Source organism: Leptinotarsa decemlineata, unplaced genomic scaffold (genome assembly GCF_025532065.1).
Source record: "Leptinotarsa decemlineata unplaced genomic scaffold, Ldec_3_MD MMD2_tig00002974_RagTag_RagTag, whole genome shotgun sequence".
Classification (NCBI taxonomy): Eukaryota; Metazoa; Arthropoda; class Insecta; order Coleoptera; family Chrysomelidae; genus Leptinotarsa; species Leptinotarsa decemlineata.
Genome location: NW_027412578.1, coordinates 12,464,648 through 12,482,688, shown reverse-complemented (window position 1 = coordinate 12,482,688; position 18,041 = coordinate 12,464,648). Strand labels below are relative to the sequence as shown.

The 18,041-nt window shown below is 35.2% G+C and overlaps 3 protein-coding genes across 8 annotated transcripts in view; 2 read left to right on the top strand and 1 right to left on the bottom strand.

Annotated features, from left to right (window-relative positions):
* ATP8B (ATPase phospholipid transporting 8B) overlaps nt 1–7,846 on the top strand; it is a 92,768-nt gene extending 84,922 nt beyond the window's left edge. For all 5 annotated transcript variants that reach the window (XM_074177499.1, XM_074177500.1, XM_074177498.1 and 2 more), the window contains 3 exons: nt 646–749; nt 1,503–1,837; nt 2,182–7,846. In XM_074177499.1, coding sequence (XP_074033600.1) covers nt 646–749; nt 1,503–1,837; nt 2,182–2,440 — 698 coding nt within the window. In that variant the 3' untranslated portion in view covers nt 2,441–7,846. The remainder of the gene's footprint in view (nt 1–645; nt 750–1,502; nt 1,838–2,181) is intronic.
* A 1,968-nt stretch (nt 7,847–9,814) lies between these two features.
* Nucleotides 9,815–10,989, bottom strand: Syx18 (Syntaxin 18). The gene has a single exon (XM_023162125.2). The coding sequence runs from the start codon at nt 10,791–10,793 to the stop codon at nt 9,864–9,866; it is 930 nt and encodes a 309-aa protein (XP_023017893.2). The 5' UTR covers nt 10,794–10,989; the 3' UTR covers nt 9,815–9,863.
* Nucleotides 10,990–12,496: 1,507 nt separating this feature from the next.
* The window catches only part of Gdh (glutamate dehydrogenase, mitochondrial), a 39,533-nt gene continuing 33,988 nt past the window's right edge, over nt 12,497–18,041 (top strand). For both annotated transcript variants that reach the window (XM_074177493.1, XM_023162126.2), the window contains exon 1: nt 12,497–13,134. In XM_074177493.1, the coding sequence (XP_074033594.1) occupies nt 12,705–13,134 (430 nt within the window). In that variant the 5' untranslated portion in view covers nt 12,497–12,704. The remainder of the gene's footprint in view (nt 13,135–18,041) is intronic.

The following is an 18,041-nucleotide window of genomic DNA, read 5'->3' as shown; positions in this document are numbered from 1 at the left end:
CAGTTGCAAATTTCAGTTTTGCTCCAGGAACATCTTCTTCTGTTAAAAACATTCTTTTTTAATTGTACTTTACCATCTGTTTATATGAGGATTAGGCACTGTTTGTCCCTACCGAACTACTAGCGCTGCTGGTGAGTGATTTTTCGTACTTCAGGAAAAAGGTTCATTGCTAAATTTGGCCCAAACAAACAGGGCAAGCTAAATGAAATCGTTTGAAGAAACTACTTCTACGATTATTTATTCTTTTGATAACATTTCTTTCCGTTCTTGTCCGAAATTTCATATCGGACAAGAATCACAAATCAACTTGTATACTTGTATATTTTGAAGAATTTTCTCAAATTTACTACATATCAGTACCATGTAGAAATTTGTTGAGTAGTAATAGTAATAATGATTCAAATTACTATAAAAGCGTGATACCAAATTTGTTCAAAGAGTATTGTGATTCCTGAAGATGCTATTCTATAGCGAAACACGTGTTGAGGTTTTGGAAACTCTCAAATGGAATTCTCACATTAAAGTGTGTTTTTTAAATAAGTCAATTCTATGATATTTCTGTCAATAAATGTTGAGTGCATTCTTTCATCATCTTGAAATATTTATCATTGATGATGAATTTGAAAAGATCAATTATGTTTTCAGGTACTTACTATGATGCCGTTAGTCCCAACGGCCAGGGTCTCTCTGATTATATGTTGTTTTGCAGTGTGACTGCTGCTATTCTGGTGATTGTGAACTCGGCTCAGGTGAGTAAATAATCAACAATAATACATTAGCATGTCAGCATCTGGTATCTGTAGAGTAGGGAGGGTTTGTTTAGACGCACAGCACTTAGGCCACATGTGACCCATTGTACATCCTCCCGAGGAGTTGTCCTCCTAGGTCATTGTCCATTCTATCTTCTCCAGGAAGGTGAACAGATCACTAGGAGACATCTTAATATTGACAGGTGTAGGCCAAGACTCGCCAAACACACACTCTCTTTGGCAACCTTGAGGTGTCTCACGGTGACCACCGCAAAGGTTTTGGAAGGTGCAGCGACATTTCTGTCGTTGAGCGGCTTCTTCAACCTTCTTTGGGTTCCCTCTGTGGAGGTGCACAAGTGAGGGAGCTTTCCTGCAGGGCCAGGAAGTGCTGCCCCTGCAGGGGCAGGTGATCTGTTGGAGGTGATCTGCTATGTCCAGCCCTATTCCAAGCGTGAGATTGGAGTAGACATTTCTAACGTATGTCAGCAATTTTCACTTTTATTTTGATGATATCGTTTTATATAACTCCAATGAGTTTTTGCATTTCAGTGGATTGTCATATCGTCAGGAAACAGAGTGATACTGGTAAAAATATAAATCTACCAATTGATCATCTTCAAGAGGACGATCAAACTGATCTTCCTCTTGAAGATGAACATTTTGTGATCGAAACACGTGTCGAGGTGTTGAAATAACGGTTTGGTGTTGGAAAAAACTCCAGTAATGTATCTCTTAAATCTGTTTGTTCCATAGATCGCCTTGGACACGATGTACTGGACTGTAATCAACCACGTGATGATATGGGGCTCACTGGCGTTCTACTTCCTGGCTGACAACTTCTACAACTACGTGTTCAATGGCCCTTACGTCGGCTCGCTGACAAAGGCGATGTCTGGGGCGAACTTCTGGTTCACCACCGTGCTCGTCGTCATCATCTCGATCATGCCGGTGCTCGCGTGGCGCTTTTACTTCGTCGACGTCTTTCCGACGCTCTCGGACAGGGTCAGGCTGAAACAGCGGATGGCGCAGGTCAGGTCCAGGCAGAGCCAGGACGTGCTCAGGACGCCGTCAGCGAGGAGAGCCAGAAGGTCAGTGTCATTTTGAAATGTTTGTGTTTTGTTGAAAAATATTTTGATTGTATGTATGTATTTCATTAATTCGAAGTGCGGCTCGAAGTATGTAGCGGTTCTCATTCCAAGCGAGTTCGACTTTGCATTATCACCGATAGCGTAACCAACCGAACAAACTGGTCATGTGACAAATTGCTGCGCTCTCATTGGCTGGTGTCACAGAATCGGCTTTGGTGATCTACTGATAACACATTCCACAGATGTATAACAAATATATCTTTTTTGTTGTTGAATACATTTTTACTTTTGAAAATAATTTATATTTATCGATGTTACGATAACTGACGTATTTTTCTCTGTAGGTCGATACGATCCGGATACGCCTTCGCCCACCAAGAAGGCTTCGGCAGGCTGATAACCTCAGGCAAAATAATGCGGAAGCTCCCCAATCCGGAATTTAACATACCGAACATTATCAACAAACTGAATATGAACTCGGGCGGCAGCAACGCCGGCCACCCTCACAAGAACACCGCCTCGACGCCGCCCCCTACGCAGGAAAGTAGCAGCAGCGGTTCTTCGAGAGCCCCCATTCAAGATCTCGATACGATTAATCTCTGACGATCGTAGAGCAGGTTAACGAACTTTTTGGGTATGCCGGGAGGTGTTCCTCTCCTTTCCGGCACTTTTAGGGACTAGTTTTTTCGAGAAAGACGCCAAAACTGTAGAACATGTATGACTCGAGTTGGGTTTTTGGTTACATGTTGCCGGATGCCGGTCCAAGTACGCGACGATCTATACACATGTGTCATCGATTTGAATCCGAAGTAAGTTGACAAACTAATTGAAATGAAATGACGTGGCTACATGAAGGATTGCTGCTCTCACAACGTTTCACGATCTGGTAAACATTCATTTGTTAATTCATGAATGTTGTGATGTATCATTTTATATTTGTTTGCCTTTATGGTGCATGTAGTTTCGAAAAAAAATATGTTGCAAAAGAAGAGGATGCCGTATAAATGTATATCTTCAATCGCGTCAGTTATTGATGATGCATGTGTAATGATTTTTAGGAAACATATACCTGAAAAAAAAAACAATTTTGCAGCGAGACAACCAACAGCGCAAAGTTAAGGGGTCGTCATTGTGAATATGAATGTCATTTGTCAAGTAAATTGTAGAAATGTTGCAATGCTATTTCATAGGAGGGGATACTAAAAAATCGCTCGAATAGAAGAAAAACAGTTTTTAAATTATCGAACGTACTAATGAAACCACCAGAGAACTGAGACCTATTGTTTAAGTTCTGTGTTTTCAATGGTACCTCCATAGGACACAGAAAAGTGGCGTGGAATAGTTTGACGTGTCATGAAAAATTTGACGTTTGTATGTAAAAATGGCGGCTCTTCTGTCTCCTCTTATTATCAACTCTAATGGTATACTCTTCTAGATGAATGATTGGAAACAATTTTTCTAACCTTCATTTCTATTTTTCTAACAAAGTTTGTGTTTAGAAAGATTTCAGAATAAATATCTAATGGTCTAACTCGGATCAGTATTCGAAGCAGTATCTTTCAGAAAGGCCCACGAGAATCGGTTTGTGTTGAAAGTACCGATTTTTTATTTTGAACCTGACGTCGTTTTTTCGAGTCTGTAGAAATTTTATGCAATATAGGCGTAAAATATGGCGCGGGGATTTATTTCAATGTAGTTGTCGTAGAAGCACCATAACGTACCTACTAGAACGAACAGAACAATAAAAATATTTATGCGCAAACGTATCATGGGGTGGGAAAATTTATTGATTTTTCTGAAGTATATTTTCCATGGTTTCAAATTATATACCATCAGAATTAATGGTGCATTTAGTGTCGAAACAAATAATCTTCGCCAATTACAATTTAGTTGTAACAAGGAATTGAATGAAATTAGAGGTATAGACTTTCATTGTTTAAAAAAAATCAGCAAATTTGAAAATCTACGAGGAGAAAAAAATAGCGGGACTGATATATGCGGATGAATGGGTTGAAAAAGAAAAAAATATCGAAAAATGAGAGCAATTGAAGAATATAGAATTTGATATGAACTTCAAATGTTGAATGTATAAACCTAAAAATTCTAAGTAATATGTATAACTGATATACAAAAAAAATTGGGATTTTTGGGTTTATACATTGATCAAATGAATTATTAGAAAGAAAATATAACCAGTCTAATAGAATTTTATATAAATTAAAATATCTACAAATCATTTCTTCCTTTCTTTCTTCTCTAAAAATTCTATTTCTGTTTGGGGATACACAAACTCAGAAATTAACTCAATATTGATTTACTGTCTAACACAAAACAAAAATTAATATTTCAATTCATTTCACAAAACGTAAATATAAACATTCGAACATAGCTCAATTAAACCAGTAAAAAAATTTGAAATAAAAAGTATTGTTGGTGAAAATTCATTATTTTTCAAAGCATTAATTGAAAGGAATATATTTTTAGGGAAGATTAGTTTTTTTAGGAAGAAAATGTTTTGGCTTTCTACTTCTCCATCTTCATACACAAAAATGTGGGAATCTTTCAGAAAGAGAAAGCAATCAGTTGCAAAAAAAACTCTTTACGAAGATGTGTACATCATGCAAATAAGTAACTTGCAGACATACTCTGGAAAAAAGCCCTACCGAAACCATTACTTTCATATAAAGATTGAATTACACAAAAGAAATATACAAAATAACCGCTTTCATATAAACATTGAATTATACAAAAAAACATTTTTTTCCTATCGAGTTTTTACTCCAAACATTCGTTATGAAATTGAATCAGATATCCACTGGATAACTACACAATTTAGTGTATGAAAGATGTAAAATTTCACTTACATTGAACACCGCCATCGAGGATGACAGTATTCCATCTAAGCGAAATTTTATCTCTTCAATTTACTATATTGTGTAGAAATCCCGTGAATGATATCTGTTTCAATTTCATAATAAATGTTTGGAAAAGAAACTTGATAGAGAAAGGTGTTTTTGTTATAATTCAATGTTCATATACAAGTAGTTGCTTCGAAAGTATTTTTTCTTTCGTGTAATTTAATGTTTTATGTGAAAGTAGTTGTTTCCAGAGAGGTTTTTCTTCTAGTTTGTTCCTGACAGTTACACCTGTGCATGAACTTCACATTTTTATACAGGGTTTATTCTGAAATTAATTGCTTTGTTTCTTTCTTTGGAGGATTCCAACATTTATTTTATTTTTTTGTATGAAGTTGGAGAAGTAGAAAGCCAAAACGCATCAAAGTAATAACAACTGGAAAAAATTAATTAATAGAAAATGATATTTCATCTGGTTTCGCTGTCTATTAATTTTTTTCAATTGTTATTGCTACATATTACTCGTTATCGTCTTTTATTCCCTCTATAAATATTTGTTTCTTGAGATTTTCAAAGTTATTGTTGATATTTAAAAAAGTACAAAATCAATTGATCAAAAATGCTAATTTTCAAAACATCTGACCTGAAATTGAAATGAATTAATGAATGATTTAAAAAATAGTAAAATGTCAATATTTTCAAACGATTGAAATTAAAAATTGAAGAAATTGATGATGAAAATTTTAGAAAAATATTTCAAAGGTATTCTTAGTTGTTGATATACACAATCATTTTTGGGTGATAATTCATTTATCTTAATTCATTTTCATCTCGGATCACAATGATTCATTTATTCACAAATTGGTTTTCTAATACTTTTATATTTCATACTCCTCCTTTATTCCTCTGGAAATGTAATATTTTATGATATTTCATTACCTTTTCTTCTCATACATTTTAATTTGTTAATGCTTTCTTAGACAATGGAAATTTAAAACGATATTTTCATTAAGAAACATCCTCAACCATATTCAAATAAAGGAATTGAAAAACATCAATCATAATAAACCTAAATCATAATATAGTATGCTGTGCTGTGTATCATTTAACATTTGTTCACTGTGATGATAATAATAATAAACATTCAATAATTCTCAAGAAACTATAGTGGTTCATACATGGAATTATTTATACAAGGAATTGAATAAGGAGTACACTTCAACTCAGTTTTGAGAGATTTTTTTTAATTATTACCAAGATGATTATTCATCTGTTTTTGACAATATTTGAAGTTTACAATGAATCTGGTTTTTAAGGGACTCTTTTGAGTCTAAATTAACACATGGGCCGAAAAGTCCCGGGTCCAAGAATGAAAACGCGTTTATTTTATTCCAATTTGGCTTCATTCATCAACGTAATCTCCATCGAGAGCCACACAATCATTTCAGCGTCTCTCTAACATTTCAATACAACTTTTGTAGAACGATTTATCTTTTGCCTCAAAATAGGTCTCAGTTTCAGCAATAACCTCTTCAACAAGCAAAATTTCTTAACGGCGAGCATTTTTTTGAGGTCTGCGAACAGCCAGCAGTCGCTGGGAGCTAAATCTGGCGAATACGGTGGATTTGGGAGCAATTCGAAGTTCAATTCATGTAGTTTTGTCACTGTTTTGATCGACTTACGACACGTTGCGTTGTATTGATGAAACAACATTTTTTTCTTTGCCATATGCGGTAATTTCTTCGCAATTTCGGCCTTCAAACGCCCAGATAACGCTATTTAATATTCACTGTTGTGGTATTTCCCTTTTCAAGTCGGTCGATGAATATTACACCAAGCACATCCCGAAATACCGAGGCCATAATCTTTCCAACCGATTGTTGTGCTTTCAGGCGCTTTGGAAGAGGTTGACCAGTTGCTCTCCTCTCAGATGGCGATTGTTTTGAATCCGGAGTGAAGTGATGGATCCATGTTTCATCCATTCTCACATATCGAAGCAAAAATCCGGTTTGTCATGTTTGAACACGGCCAAACACTGCACAGAATCATCAAGACGTTCTTGTGTTTGGTAAACAGTGAGTTCGGGCGGCACCCACTTTGAACAGAGCTTTCTCATAGTCAAATGAGCATGCAATATAAAGTCAACACGTTCTTTTGATATCTTTACAATGTCAGATTACTCAGGCAACTTCACTTTTTCGTTCATTCAAAACGATTTTGTGTTTTTTTTTAATGTTTTCTGGTGTTGCTGCCTCATTTGGACGTCCCCTGGGTTCTGCATCATCGTTGTCTCTACGACCACGTTTCAAGTCAGCAAACCAACCTCTAATTGTCGTTTCTGTTAGAGCGGACTCCTTATAACAGTTTTCAAGCCATCGCTTCGCTAGAACGGTATTTTATCCTATCAACAAGCAGTGTATAATTATAACACGAAATTGTTTTTGATCCATTGTTTTAAAAGTAATGTCACTAGTAGACAATCATGAAATTTCATGAGCTTTTTTTTGAAGGTTGGCGGCGGTGGCGGTTTGAAGGCAGTGAATGCAGTAAGATAGCGCCATCTATGTGTTAGGCCCAACACTTTTCAGCCCATGTGTTAGAATATTATACCTATTTACAGAGTTTAGCCTTTTCAATCATTTCTTGTGACTTAGTTTAATTCTTGACATCTGAATGACTTCTAAATAGTAGCCCTTTATCACAGTTTACAATAATAGAAAAAAAATCTCGTGTGGCTTTTTTCGAAAGGACTGCTTGTTGTTCATTAGATATATACAAGTTGTATAACTCGCCAGAAAATCCGTTCGTGTTAGACGTACCATATTCAAGCGTGCTGGGGTAATAGTTTGTTATTTTATGAATACGCGCACCTCTATCTCGTTTCGTTTGTAAACAATGACTATGTAAAAATGTTGATATAGGAAAACCAGATATGTATTTTCATTTGCCACTTGCAAGTATTCGCTATGTGATTTTTCACTTGGAAATAGATGAGTGTACAGTATGAATCGTTTTATGTTACTAGAATTTAAATGTTAAGCTTCTACTAGTCAAACAAAGTATGTTTAATGTTATGAAAAAGTATTTCTTTATTACCAAGTTATTTAAAATTATATGCTTTCGTTTTTTATGAAATAAATTTATTTTTTCTGTATTCGTTGTATTTTTCTTTCACCAGTGAAAATGGGGATGATATAGTTGGCGAGAGTAACATTTTTTGGAGGTGAGGACATGAAAATCAACTCCTTATTTTGTTGTAAACACAAGATCCATCAACTGAAACCAGTGTGCCCATCATTAGTGTGCTACACTGATGATGGGCCTAAAGCACGAAACTCATATGTATGGTATGCTATATTTGGTGATAAGTTTGATTAAATATATCATACGCGATAGTATGAAAACAGTAAATATAACTATTGTATCGCAAACACGTGTTGCGTGTACAGTGGAATATCGATTGAGGAATAATTGAGGTTTATGTGCATAAAGTAAAGGTATACCATTGTCTAAAGATTTAGATATACCATGAAATGATGAATTATAATGTTGTGGCGCCATCTCTCGATGAGAGGCTGAAACTCAAGTGACAACTATTATTATTCATAAAAAAGTAATCTGTAAATTGTTTGTAGCCTAATTAGAAAATATAAACTTTGTATGTAGACTAATATTTATAAAGATATAAATTAATTGACAAGACGGTTAGTCTATATACAAAGACAAGCTTCCATTAGTGAAAGTGAAGAGGATGGATTTGCTGAGAGAAACATTATTTTCTTGAACTTAAAATAAGGAACGGTTGGGGTGCCATCTCTCTCTGAGAGGATAAAACTTCTGACACGACTGTTATACAGAAAAGTAATCTGTAAAATGTGTCTATACTGGTCCATAAGTGATAAAAAAGTTCTCTTTTCAAACTTAATATTGATCAGTGAAATGTAGAGGATGTATATGCCAAAAGAAATATGATTTTCTGGACATGCGGGCTTTAGAAGCAACTTTCATTGTTTCCAGTTGAATAACTGTTCGTCCATATATCTTGTAATACATTAATAACAAATGGAGAGGTTAGGGCGCCATCTCTCGCTGAGAAGCTAAAACTTGAGTGACTCAACTGTTTATAATTATAAAAAAGTAATCTGTAAAATGTTTTTAGCTCAATTGGATGACAGTGAAAATATAAAAGGAACCCAAAAAATTATTTGACAAGATGTTGCCTATAAATGCGGAAAAATTTCCTTTTTATATAAAAATACCCTTTTGCTCTCCACTGCTTCATAAGTAATTTTGAACGTTGAAAAATTATGATGCATCATCTTTTCTGATATATGAAAATAAATACTACTATTGAAAACTAGATGTCACTACCGAAGAACTCGAAAGGAGAAGCGTCAACTTTTCTGAAATATAAATATTACCTTTAGGTATATAGATTGATCTATATACAAAGATATTACCACTACTATTGAAAACTATATATCACTTTAATATAACAAAAACAACTGAAACCAATATACATACTTCTTAATAATACCAAAAAATTAAACATCCAATCCTATATTCTAAGAAATACGTTTTTTGTGCCTAATCCATGAAAGTTTAGGTCGTTTAGGGTATAAGGCAAAACATGTTCTTGTAATATTTTTCTCTTTTTTAGACGTAATGTAGACAGACCCCTAAGTATTTGAATCTGTTTGCACTACTATAAGGGTTATTTAATTTCAATGGGGTCATTAATATGGTCTCATAAAATGACCAAATAACAATATTTTTTATTAGGAAGTTGTGCATCAGTATCAATTTCAACTCAACTTTTACAGGAATGCTTCGTCCCTAATATTGCATTTCTCCATAAAAAAATCTCTTTTCCATAGCTTTGATATTCGTGAATCAAGTTCAGCGTTGATCCCATAGATGTCGTTTTTGTACTCACTCAGGTTTGCCCTGTCCCAACAGCTAAATCCAGCAATGCCTTCGTGGTTTAGCCTGGCACCACTGATGATAACGGGTCGAGAAGCTGTCTGGTGTTGTATGAAAAATGCTTTGTTACTGGCTTCTGATTTTTTTTGTGAGTGAACCTTTGAGATGAATATAATCATTTACTTAAAAATACAGTAAATCACAGAATATATTTCTTTATTATATAAAAATAAACCAGTCCTACAAACCTAATCATTGTACCAGTCTAAAAACAGTAGAGAAAATGACATAACCAACAAAAAGAATAAAACATATACCCTCAAACCAGCGTTTCTCTTAATGGATTGTCGTATTTGCTCGTTGGCATCCTGCATATTTTCCGTTGACCCCACAACGGTTGTTGCTATCCTCTCGATGTCCTTTTCTTGCTGTAGGACTTTTTCCGTGAATAGCTCTTGCAATTCAGCAATGTGGACAACTTTCGTTTCCATCTGTTTCACCTCATCTGAAATACTGTTCAGCTCATTATAAAGGAGCTCGTTCTCTGATTCGAACATTTTCATTTCTTCAGCAGAGAGTTGATCATCATAGTTGATTGAAGAGGTTTGCGATTCTTGTTCAGAAGACGGCTCACTAGATGAGAACCGTGAGTTCGCTTTGACTTGCCTGCCGTCCGTCTCGACTCTCGAAACTGAAGGTTTTGTTTCTAGTTTAGATAGCTTATGCGTTTCAATGACCCTCTTTACTCTCACAGCCTTGGTTTCAGTGTAGATTTTAGAAACATTTTTCAAATACTTATCCAACGTTTCAATCACATTCTGGTAGTGCTCTTCTGCTTGCTTCGTTTTTGGAATGGAAGCGATTTCCTTTCTGTACTCACTTATCAGCTTAGTGCACTTACTGATAATCTCTTCAGCCATGGTGTCGATCTGTTGACGATCAATTTCTGTCATGGTTTTGTTGGTTGACAAGTAGTTGATGACATTGAGGTAGGCTGCCTTATTTTCTAGAAAGAAGTGTTGAAGGTTTGTGATCTGTTTGATGATTTCTCTCGCTTTGGTTAAGTTTACATCTTTATGAGTTTTGAGAATGTTGGTTTTCTGGTCTTTTAAACCCACAGATTTGTTTCTGGTTCGAACTGTCTTCACACAGGCTTTGAACAATGTTGTTATGTCCATTTTGATGCTATGATGGGATTAATGATTACCACAAAGAACTGGATAGAATGGTTCGAATAAGTACATTTTATATTATTTCAAGATAATATGTGACAAAGTACTGAATAATTAATTTTTTTAGATTTTTGAATATTTCTGGATAACCATGTCTATTTAGATGACAGAAAGCCAAATCATCAATAACAATAACCTCAAATTCAAAATCTTCTTCTTCTGATATATTTTTTTGGCCTTGGTATCTCGCTGAAGGGCAATTTTCGAATAACTCGTCGTTTGTAATGTATGGGCAGTGACGTTACTGTGAATGATTCCTGATAAATTGATATTCTTGAAATATTCGCAACATGCAATTTTCATACAATAATCTTGTCACTCGCAATTCTACGAATTCTTTAATTTTATATTTTGAGTTAGTTCTACGATTACTCGCAGGTAATAAATATGTATCAAAAATTGCTGATTTCTCCGGCATCATGCACTATGATGTTTCAAACAATGAGTGATTCGAAAATAGCTCCCCAAGTGTATTTTATGTATTAATCTTCCATTAACAATTCATTCATAGTTTTTCATGTTTATATTTATCGTATTGAAAAATATTACTTCCATAATTTCATAAATGAAACAACTTAAAATACAGCAAACTGCAACACAAACATAAAGTATGTGTCACATTCAGTCGTAACGGTCAGCTGTTTATCGTTTGGTATCACCATCTGTTGAACAATCACAATAGCGTCCATAATATATACAATAGGTTGGTGAGAAACTGAAGGATACATTTGACATTATAAATAATCATGTTGACTTTTTTGACAGTATCTCCCAGATAAAACAACTGAAATTAGATATGGAATTGAAAACAATGAAACAAACAATGAATTAGCGCCTCAAAGGTCTGAAAAATATTATATGGAAATATTATCGAACCATCGTTAATAAAAAAATGCTTCTTGAAAAAAATCCAATTATTTTCTACAATTAAACTGTACATGAGATAGTGGAAAAACATTTTTATTTTTTGAAATTACTCACATGCTCGATATGTTGTTTGGGGTGGAAGTAGCGAGTTGAACAGAGTTTTAGATATTCAAAAAGGTGCTTTGAGTATTTTTTTGATTAGATGAAGCTTCTCACTTTTCAAAAGATTCATATCTATGCATACATAAACATCATTTTGAACTTTACTTCCCTCATCATTGTTATGGCACTAAACAATTCACTAACTTCGATATACCCCTCTCTTTCACAATTAAATGACGATTGCAATGAAAACTGATATAAAATGTATCTCAATCAAACAACCCTTATTCAATTTCTTTTCTTTTCTAGAGCCTCATCATATTGATGATTTTGTCAATGAAACGTTTTTTTAAAAGTAATCACTGCAAAAACTTGTATTTAGGTTTTTTTAACTACACAACACAACTACACTTATTTATACTGGACATATATCAGTCTTCAGTTTTTTTCTAGCTTTTCCATTCATTATGTATAACTGCAATGAAGTTATGTCATTTGCTATTATCCAATCATAAAATATATATGTCATTCACTCCGTTATCCTCCCGGATACGTCAAAAATGAAACCCCCTTGTTGTAATTTTAAATTCTGACTGTCGCCGCCAATGTCATCTGCACATGCGCTCAAGGTCACACATGGCGATCCAATCGTGAATCGGTATCGTTCGGTTCCTGCTTGATAATTTCGCACTCCTCTGCTGTCAGCTGACAGCTCGTGAAGTTATTAGTAGAAAAATTCTTGGGATGCACTTTTAATTTTAGTCGGAATAGTGTTCGGTAGTGTGCGGTGTTTAGCCGGTGATACGACGACAAATTACGTAAGATACCATTCCCAAGCTGCTGTCGCAGTGAATTTTCCTTTTTTAATACCCGAATCGACCGACCAAAATGCTGAATTCAAAGATTCTGTCCAAACTAAGCCCAATGAAGTCGCGGAGTACGGAAATCGGCACTCTTTTAAAGGCCGCAGCATGCAGCCAGATACAGGGCCGGACTTACGCGGAGCACGTTATTCCCGACAGACTTAAAGATATGCCCAACAACCCCAATCCGAGATTTTTCGACATGGTCGAGTACTTTTTCCACAAGGCTTGCATACTCGTAGAAGATAAGCTCGTCGAGGATTTGGGGAAGGTGAAGGGCTCCAGGCTGACGATGGATCAGCGAAAAGCCAAAGTAAAGGGTATTTTGACTCACATGGAGCAGTGTGATCATGTAATTGAAGTCGCGTTCCCTATTAAGAGGGACAATGGGCAATACGAAATCATAAAAGGGTACCGGGCGCAACATAGTACTCACAGGACACCTTGCAAAGGAGGTAAGTTGACCCTTAGTAGATTTTACGGTTCATCACTACTTATTAATTCGACAAAAACACTTTTTCTACACAGAACTTCAATGCTCTTTTCGACTCGTCAGCCAAATTGGCATCATCAGGAGATGATCTAATTCTTAAACTTTAGTTTATACCTTTAATTTTTGAACGGGATGAGTTATCAATGTCGGCAAATTGTACGTACGAGTAAAAGGGTATGATTTTTAATACTTTTCAATAAGAAGAACAGTAGGTAGTGCGGTATCACTTCAGTAAGAAAAACAATAGTGTGGTAATCACGTTAACAGCTTTTTTCAAATGGAATGAACAGTTCAATCCTCTCTCAAACAGTGCTGGTTTATTTTTAGAAATCGGACCAACCGTTCCTAAGTAATCAGCAGTTTCTAAGAATCTCAAAATGAACGATGAATACCACAATGTACTCACGAATAACTGAATACAGAAGCTTTCCAAAACGTCTGAAATGAACTCCGAAATGCATTTGTAAACAGGAAGTGAGTACTTCAATAAAGTTCTGTTTACAAGGCCACTTGCAGTAAAATCAATAAAACAGATTTTTTTATTATCGAATAATTACTTGTGATGCACTGTTTGGAACCTTTGGTGTAGTAATGAATATTACTGGAGTTTTTTCCCAACCCCAAACAGTTATTTTAACATCTCGGCACGTGTTTCTATCGCCAAGTGATCATCTTCAGTTTAATATTCCTCTTGAAGATGATCACTTGGTGATCGAAACACGTGTCGAGGTGTTAAAATAACGGATTGGTGTTGGGAAAAAACTCCAGTAATGTTCATCGAATAATTGTTAAGAATTTGTTGTAAGCGGAACATAATTGTGGTAAGTAAATCTGCTAACTTGATATCAAGTTAGCACAGCCAACCTAGTGAAACTATTGAAACTTCTTTGCCAATATTCGTCGAATAATCGCCGTAACTTATTCAATAAAAAAAGCCTTAAAAACGTATTTGTCTGAAAATTATTGCATTTTGCAAGTCAAATCTTGTGATATTTTGCACCATGTGGCAACACCGGAATACTAACCTTTTATCGTGTGATCTTGTGAATGTTCTGTAATTTTTATTTACCAATAGCCAACGTTGTAACCAGTTGTCTCCCTTTCCACAGTCGGTTATGAATAAAAAACAATTAAGTATCACACTTCAATCTTATTTTTGATAAGTTAGTTCTGTCTTTTCGGAATTATTTGCACTGGGAAGTAACGCCGCAATCTGAATATTTTAAGAAATGAAATGTTTAGTCAATGTAAAACGAAAACTGCAATAATTCCCATAAAAATACTTTTTGTCTATTTTTTGTGTCGAGTGAATTGCGTTGGTTAATGGTTACTCCAGTAGCTAATCTTGATTATTTTCAATGTTAAAAGGGCGTGAATTCAAGAGTGTCAATTATTGCACATGTTGGTATTATATCGACCGTGCAGGCGGTTTTTTGTTGAAAATATCAACTGGAACAATTGTCATGATAAAAAAGGTCTTCGAACTCGACATAATGAGGACGTTGTTATATGTTAATTGGGTTTTTAATGAGTTATTTACGTATTTAGATATATAATGCAAACGGTTTCAACAAAAATGCCAAATAGATTGACGATTGAAGTGGAGTTAGCTGTTCCCCATAGTCAAGTTCCGCAGATAAAAGATACATTTCAGTGCAGGCCGACACGGGGAAAAGTGAGGAAATTAACAAAAATGAGTCATTGAAGTAATATAAATTCAAAGATGATTTTTTTGTGGTCAACTTGATTTTAGGTCAAAATAATCAATACTTATTACTTACTCATACTTCTATAAAAGAAGGCAAGTAGTCAAAGTTGGAAAAAGTCTAAGTACTGAAAGAAATATTGAGGATGGGGTACCACAGGGATCCATTTTAGAACCCTTTTTGTATTTAGCTTTTGCCAATGACTTATCAGTGTACCTAAATAAGAACTCGGCCATTCACTGTAGGTGTTACGCTGATGATACTAATATATTAATTATTGAAAACGATATCGACTCCGCGAAAAACACAGCTCTTGAAACCTACAAAAAAGTTATGTGGTCAAAGAAAAACAGTTTAATGTTGAATGAAGCCAAAACTAACTTGTTAAATTTCAAGATGAATACTGGGCAACAATATGGGTTGAATCTGTTTGTTGATACTGCTTTAGAATTGAACCTAACCAGGTCAACAAAAATGTTGGGTGTTGTTTTTGATTACAAACTTCAATGGAGGACACATATTGACCACTTATGTAATAAACTTAGAAAAGCCTGCTATTCTCTTCTCTAAGTGCCTATTGCGCAAACTTCAATTCGCATCTTATATAGGGCATCCTTAACTGGGGCACATCTTCTACCGTGTCTCGTGTGTTTTGTATACAAAAGCCTAATAGCCTACAAAAGTAGGCTATTAGGATCATTGCTAAGTTGGGCTATAGAGATTGTTGTAGAGAAACTTGTCAGAATTTGAAAATATTACCGCTAGCTGGAGTATATACATATATGGAAGCTTGCACATATATCTATCGAAATAGAAACACATTAGCTGCTAACAGAGCCTATCATAATCACTCTACTCGGAATGCCCACTTATTATTACCTAGTCAATATCGCACTGCTCTTTTCCAAAGAAGTTTTGAGTTTTAGGGCTGCAAACTTTTTAATAAACTACCCGACAATATCAGAAATTCTGAAAATGTACACATTTTTAAATCAAGACTGAAGCCACTTCTTCTGTCAAAGAACTGCTACAGTATTGATGACTTTTATGTGTAATCCAATACTATATGTGTGTATAGGAAAGAATCATGTGTATACTTATGTTTACATATTTTTTTATTTTTTTTAAATACATTTTTCATTTTATAACTTTGTGACATTATCTATTTCGTATAGTTTTATTTCTTTTCAATATTGTACATTGACGTTTTCCTCTTTTTCATTTCTACTTCTGCTCCTGTGGTTAGGCAAATCAATCTGAGTAAATAAAGAGATTATTATTATTATTATTGTCATTATCATATTTCCCTAAAAAATAAATTTGTTTGACAAACAGGAAAAGACAAATACAAAAAATCAAGAGGAAGATTTACTATTCCTATTTTATTATTATTACTGTTTCAAATTGAATCAGTGCATTTTTGCCAACGTAACACAAGTTTATTTTATTGATGCGGCAGTTACTTGATGAAGATTCAATTTACATCTTGGCTTGCTTGTTTTGGGCAAATTTGCATTCCAAATACACATTTAAAACAAAAGTATTTTTCGTGCGAAGGTATTCATGGGCGACTCATTTGCAACATTGAAACAGAAAGTTTTATAAACGCCAGAAGTATCACCATCAAACGCTCCATCGTGAAATATCGCGGAACAAAGAATTACCAATCCTCGGTTCAAGAATGTAATAATTGCCTTCGAAAGAACGGACCGTCGCTACCTACCGCAAAACCGCAATCATTGAAATTACATACCAGGCGAGGAATTCGAATACAGCAAAATTATAGAAGTCAGTCCTGGCTAACCATTGTTGAGAAAAAATTGACCAGAATTTGTAGTCTGTGTGGCAGCTGTCTTGGTCAGTATTCATATTCAGCGATATTACTTTCAGACACAACTGATTTAGGCAAACGTTTCATCAACTAGGTTGACCAGTAATTTAATTTATAATTAGCCTTATAAATAAAATTAAATAAAATAGTATACTTTAATTAGCCTAAAAGACTAAATTAACACTTTCACTTGTGAATTGGTCGAAATGTATTTAAAAAACACAATTTAATGTGGAATTTTTCCTTCGAAAGTCTGCCAAACCGCTACACGTGTTTCGCTATATAATAGCGCAGTTTTGTGACGCCCGAATATGCAGTATTGATACGCCCGAATATGCAGTATTGTGGCCCCCTAATATGCAGTATTCTGACGCCCTAATATGCAGTATTGTGATGACCGAAGATGCAGTATTATGATGCCCGAAGAAGCAGTATCGTGACGCCCGAATATGCAGTATTGCGACGCCGTAATATGCAGTATTTTGAAGATCGAATATGCTGTATTGTGATGCAGTATAATATGCATTATTGGGATGACCGAAGAGGCAGTATTATGTCGCCCGAATATGCAGTATTGTGACGCCCAAATATGCAGTATTGCGACGCCGGAACATGCAGTATTGTGACGACCGAAGATGCAGTATTGTGACGCATGAAGATGCAGTATTGCGATGCTCGAAGATACAGTAATGCGATGCCCGAAGATATAGTATTGATACGCCCGAATATGCAGTATTATGACGACCAAATATGTAGTATTGTGACGCCTGAAGATGCAGTATTGATACGCCCGAATATGCAGTATTATGACGACCGAATATGTAGTATTGTGACGACCGAAGATGAAGTATTGTGATGCCCGAAGACTCAGTATCGTGACGCCCGAATATGCAGTATTGCGACGCCGTAATATGCAGTATTGTGAGGATCGAATATGCTGTATTGTGATGCAGTATAATATGCAGTATTGGGTCGAAGGAAGATGCAGTATTGTGTCGCCCGAATATGCAGTATTGTGACGCCCGAATTAGCAGTATTGCGACACCGTAATATGCAGTATTGTGATGGAGTATTGCGATGCTCGAAGTACAGTATTGCGATGCCCGAAGATACAGTATTGTGACGCCCGAATATGCAGTATTGTGATGCCCGAAGACGCAGTATTTTGACGCCTGAATATACTATTGTATAGCAAAATACGTGGCATAGTTTTGTGAGCTTGCAATTGTGTTTTTAAATAAGTAACAATGGATTTTCATCAAGTATCGTTCATCTCTATCATACTTTTGAAAAGTATTCACTTCCATGAGTAGAACTTGAACCCAAGTTTTT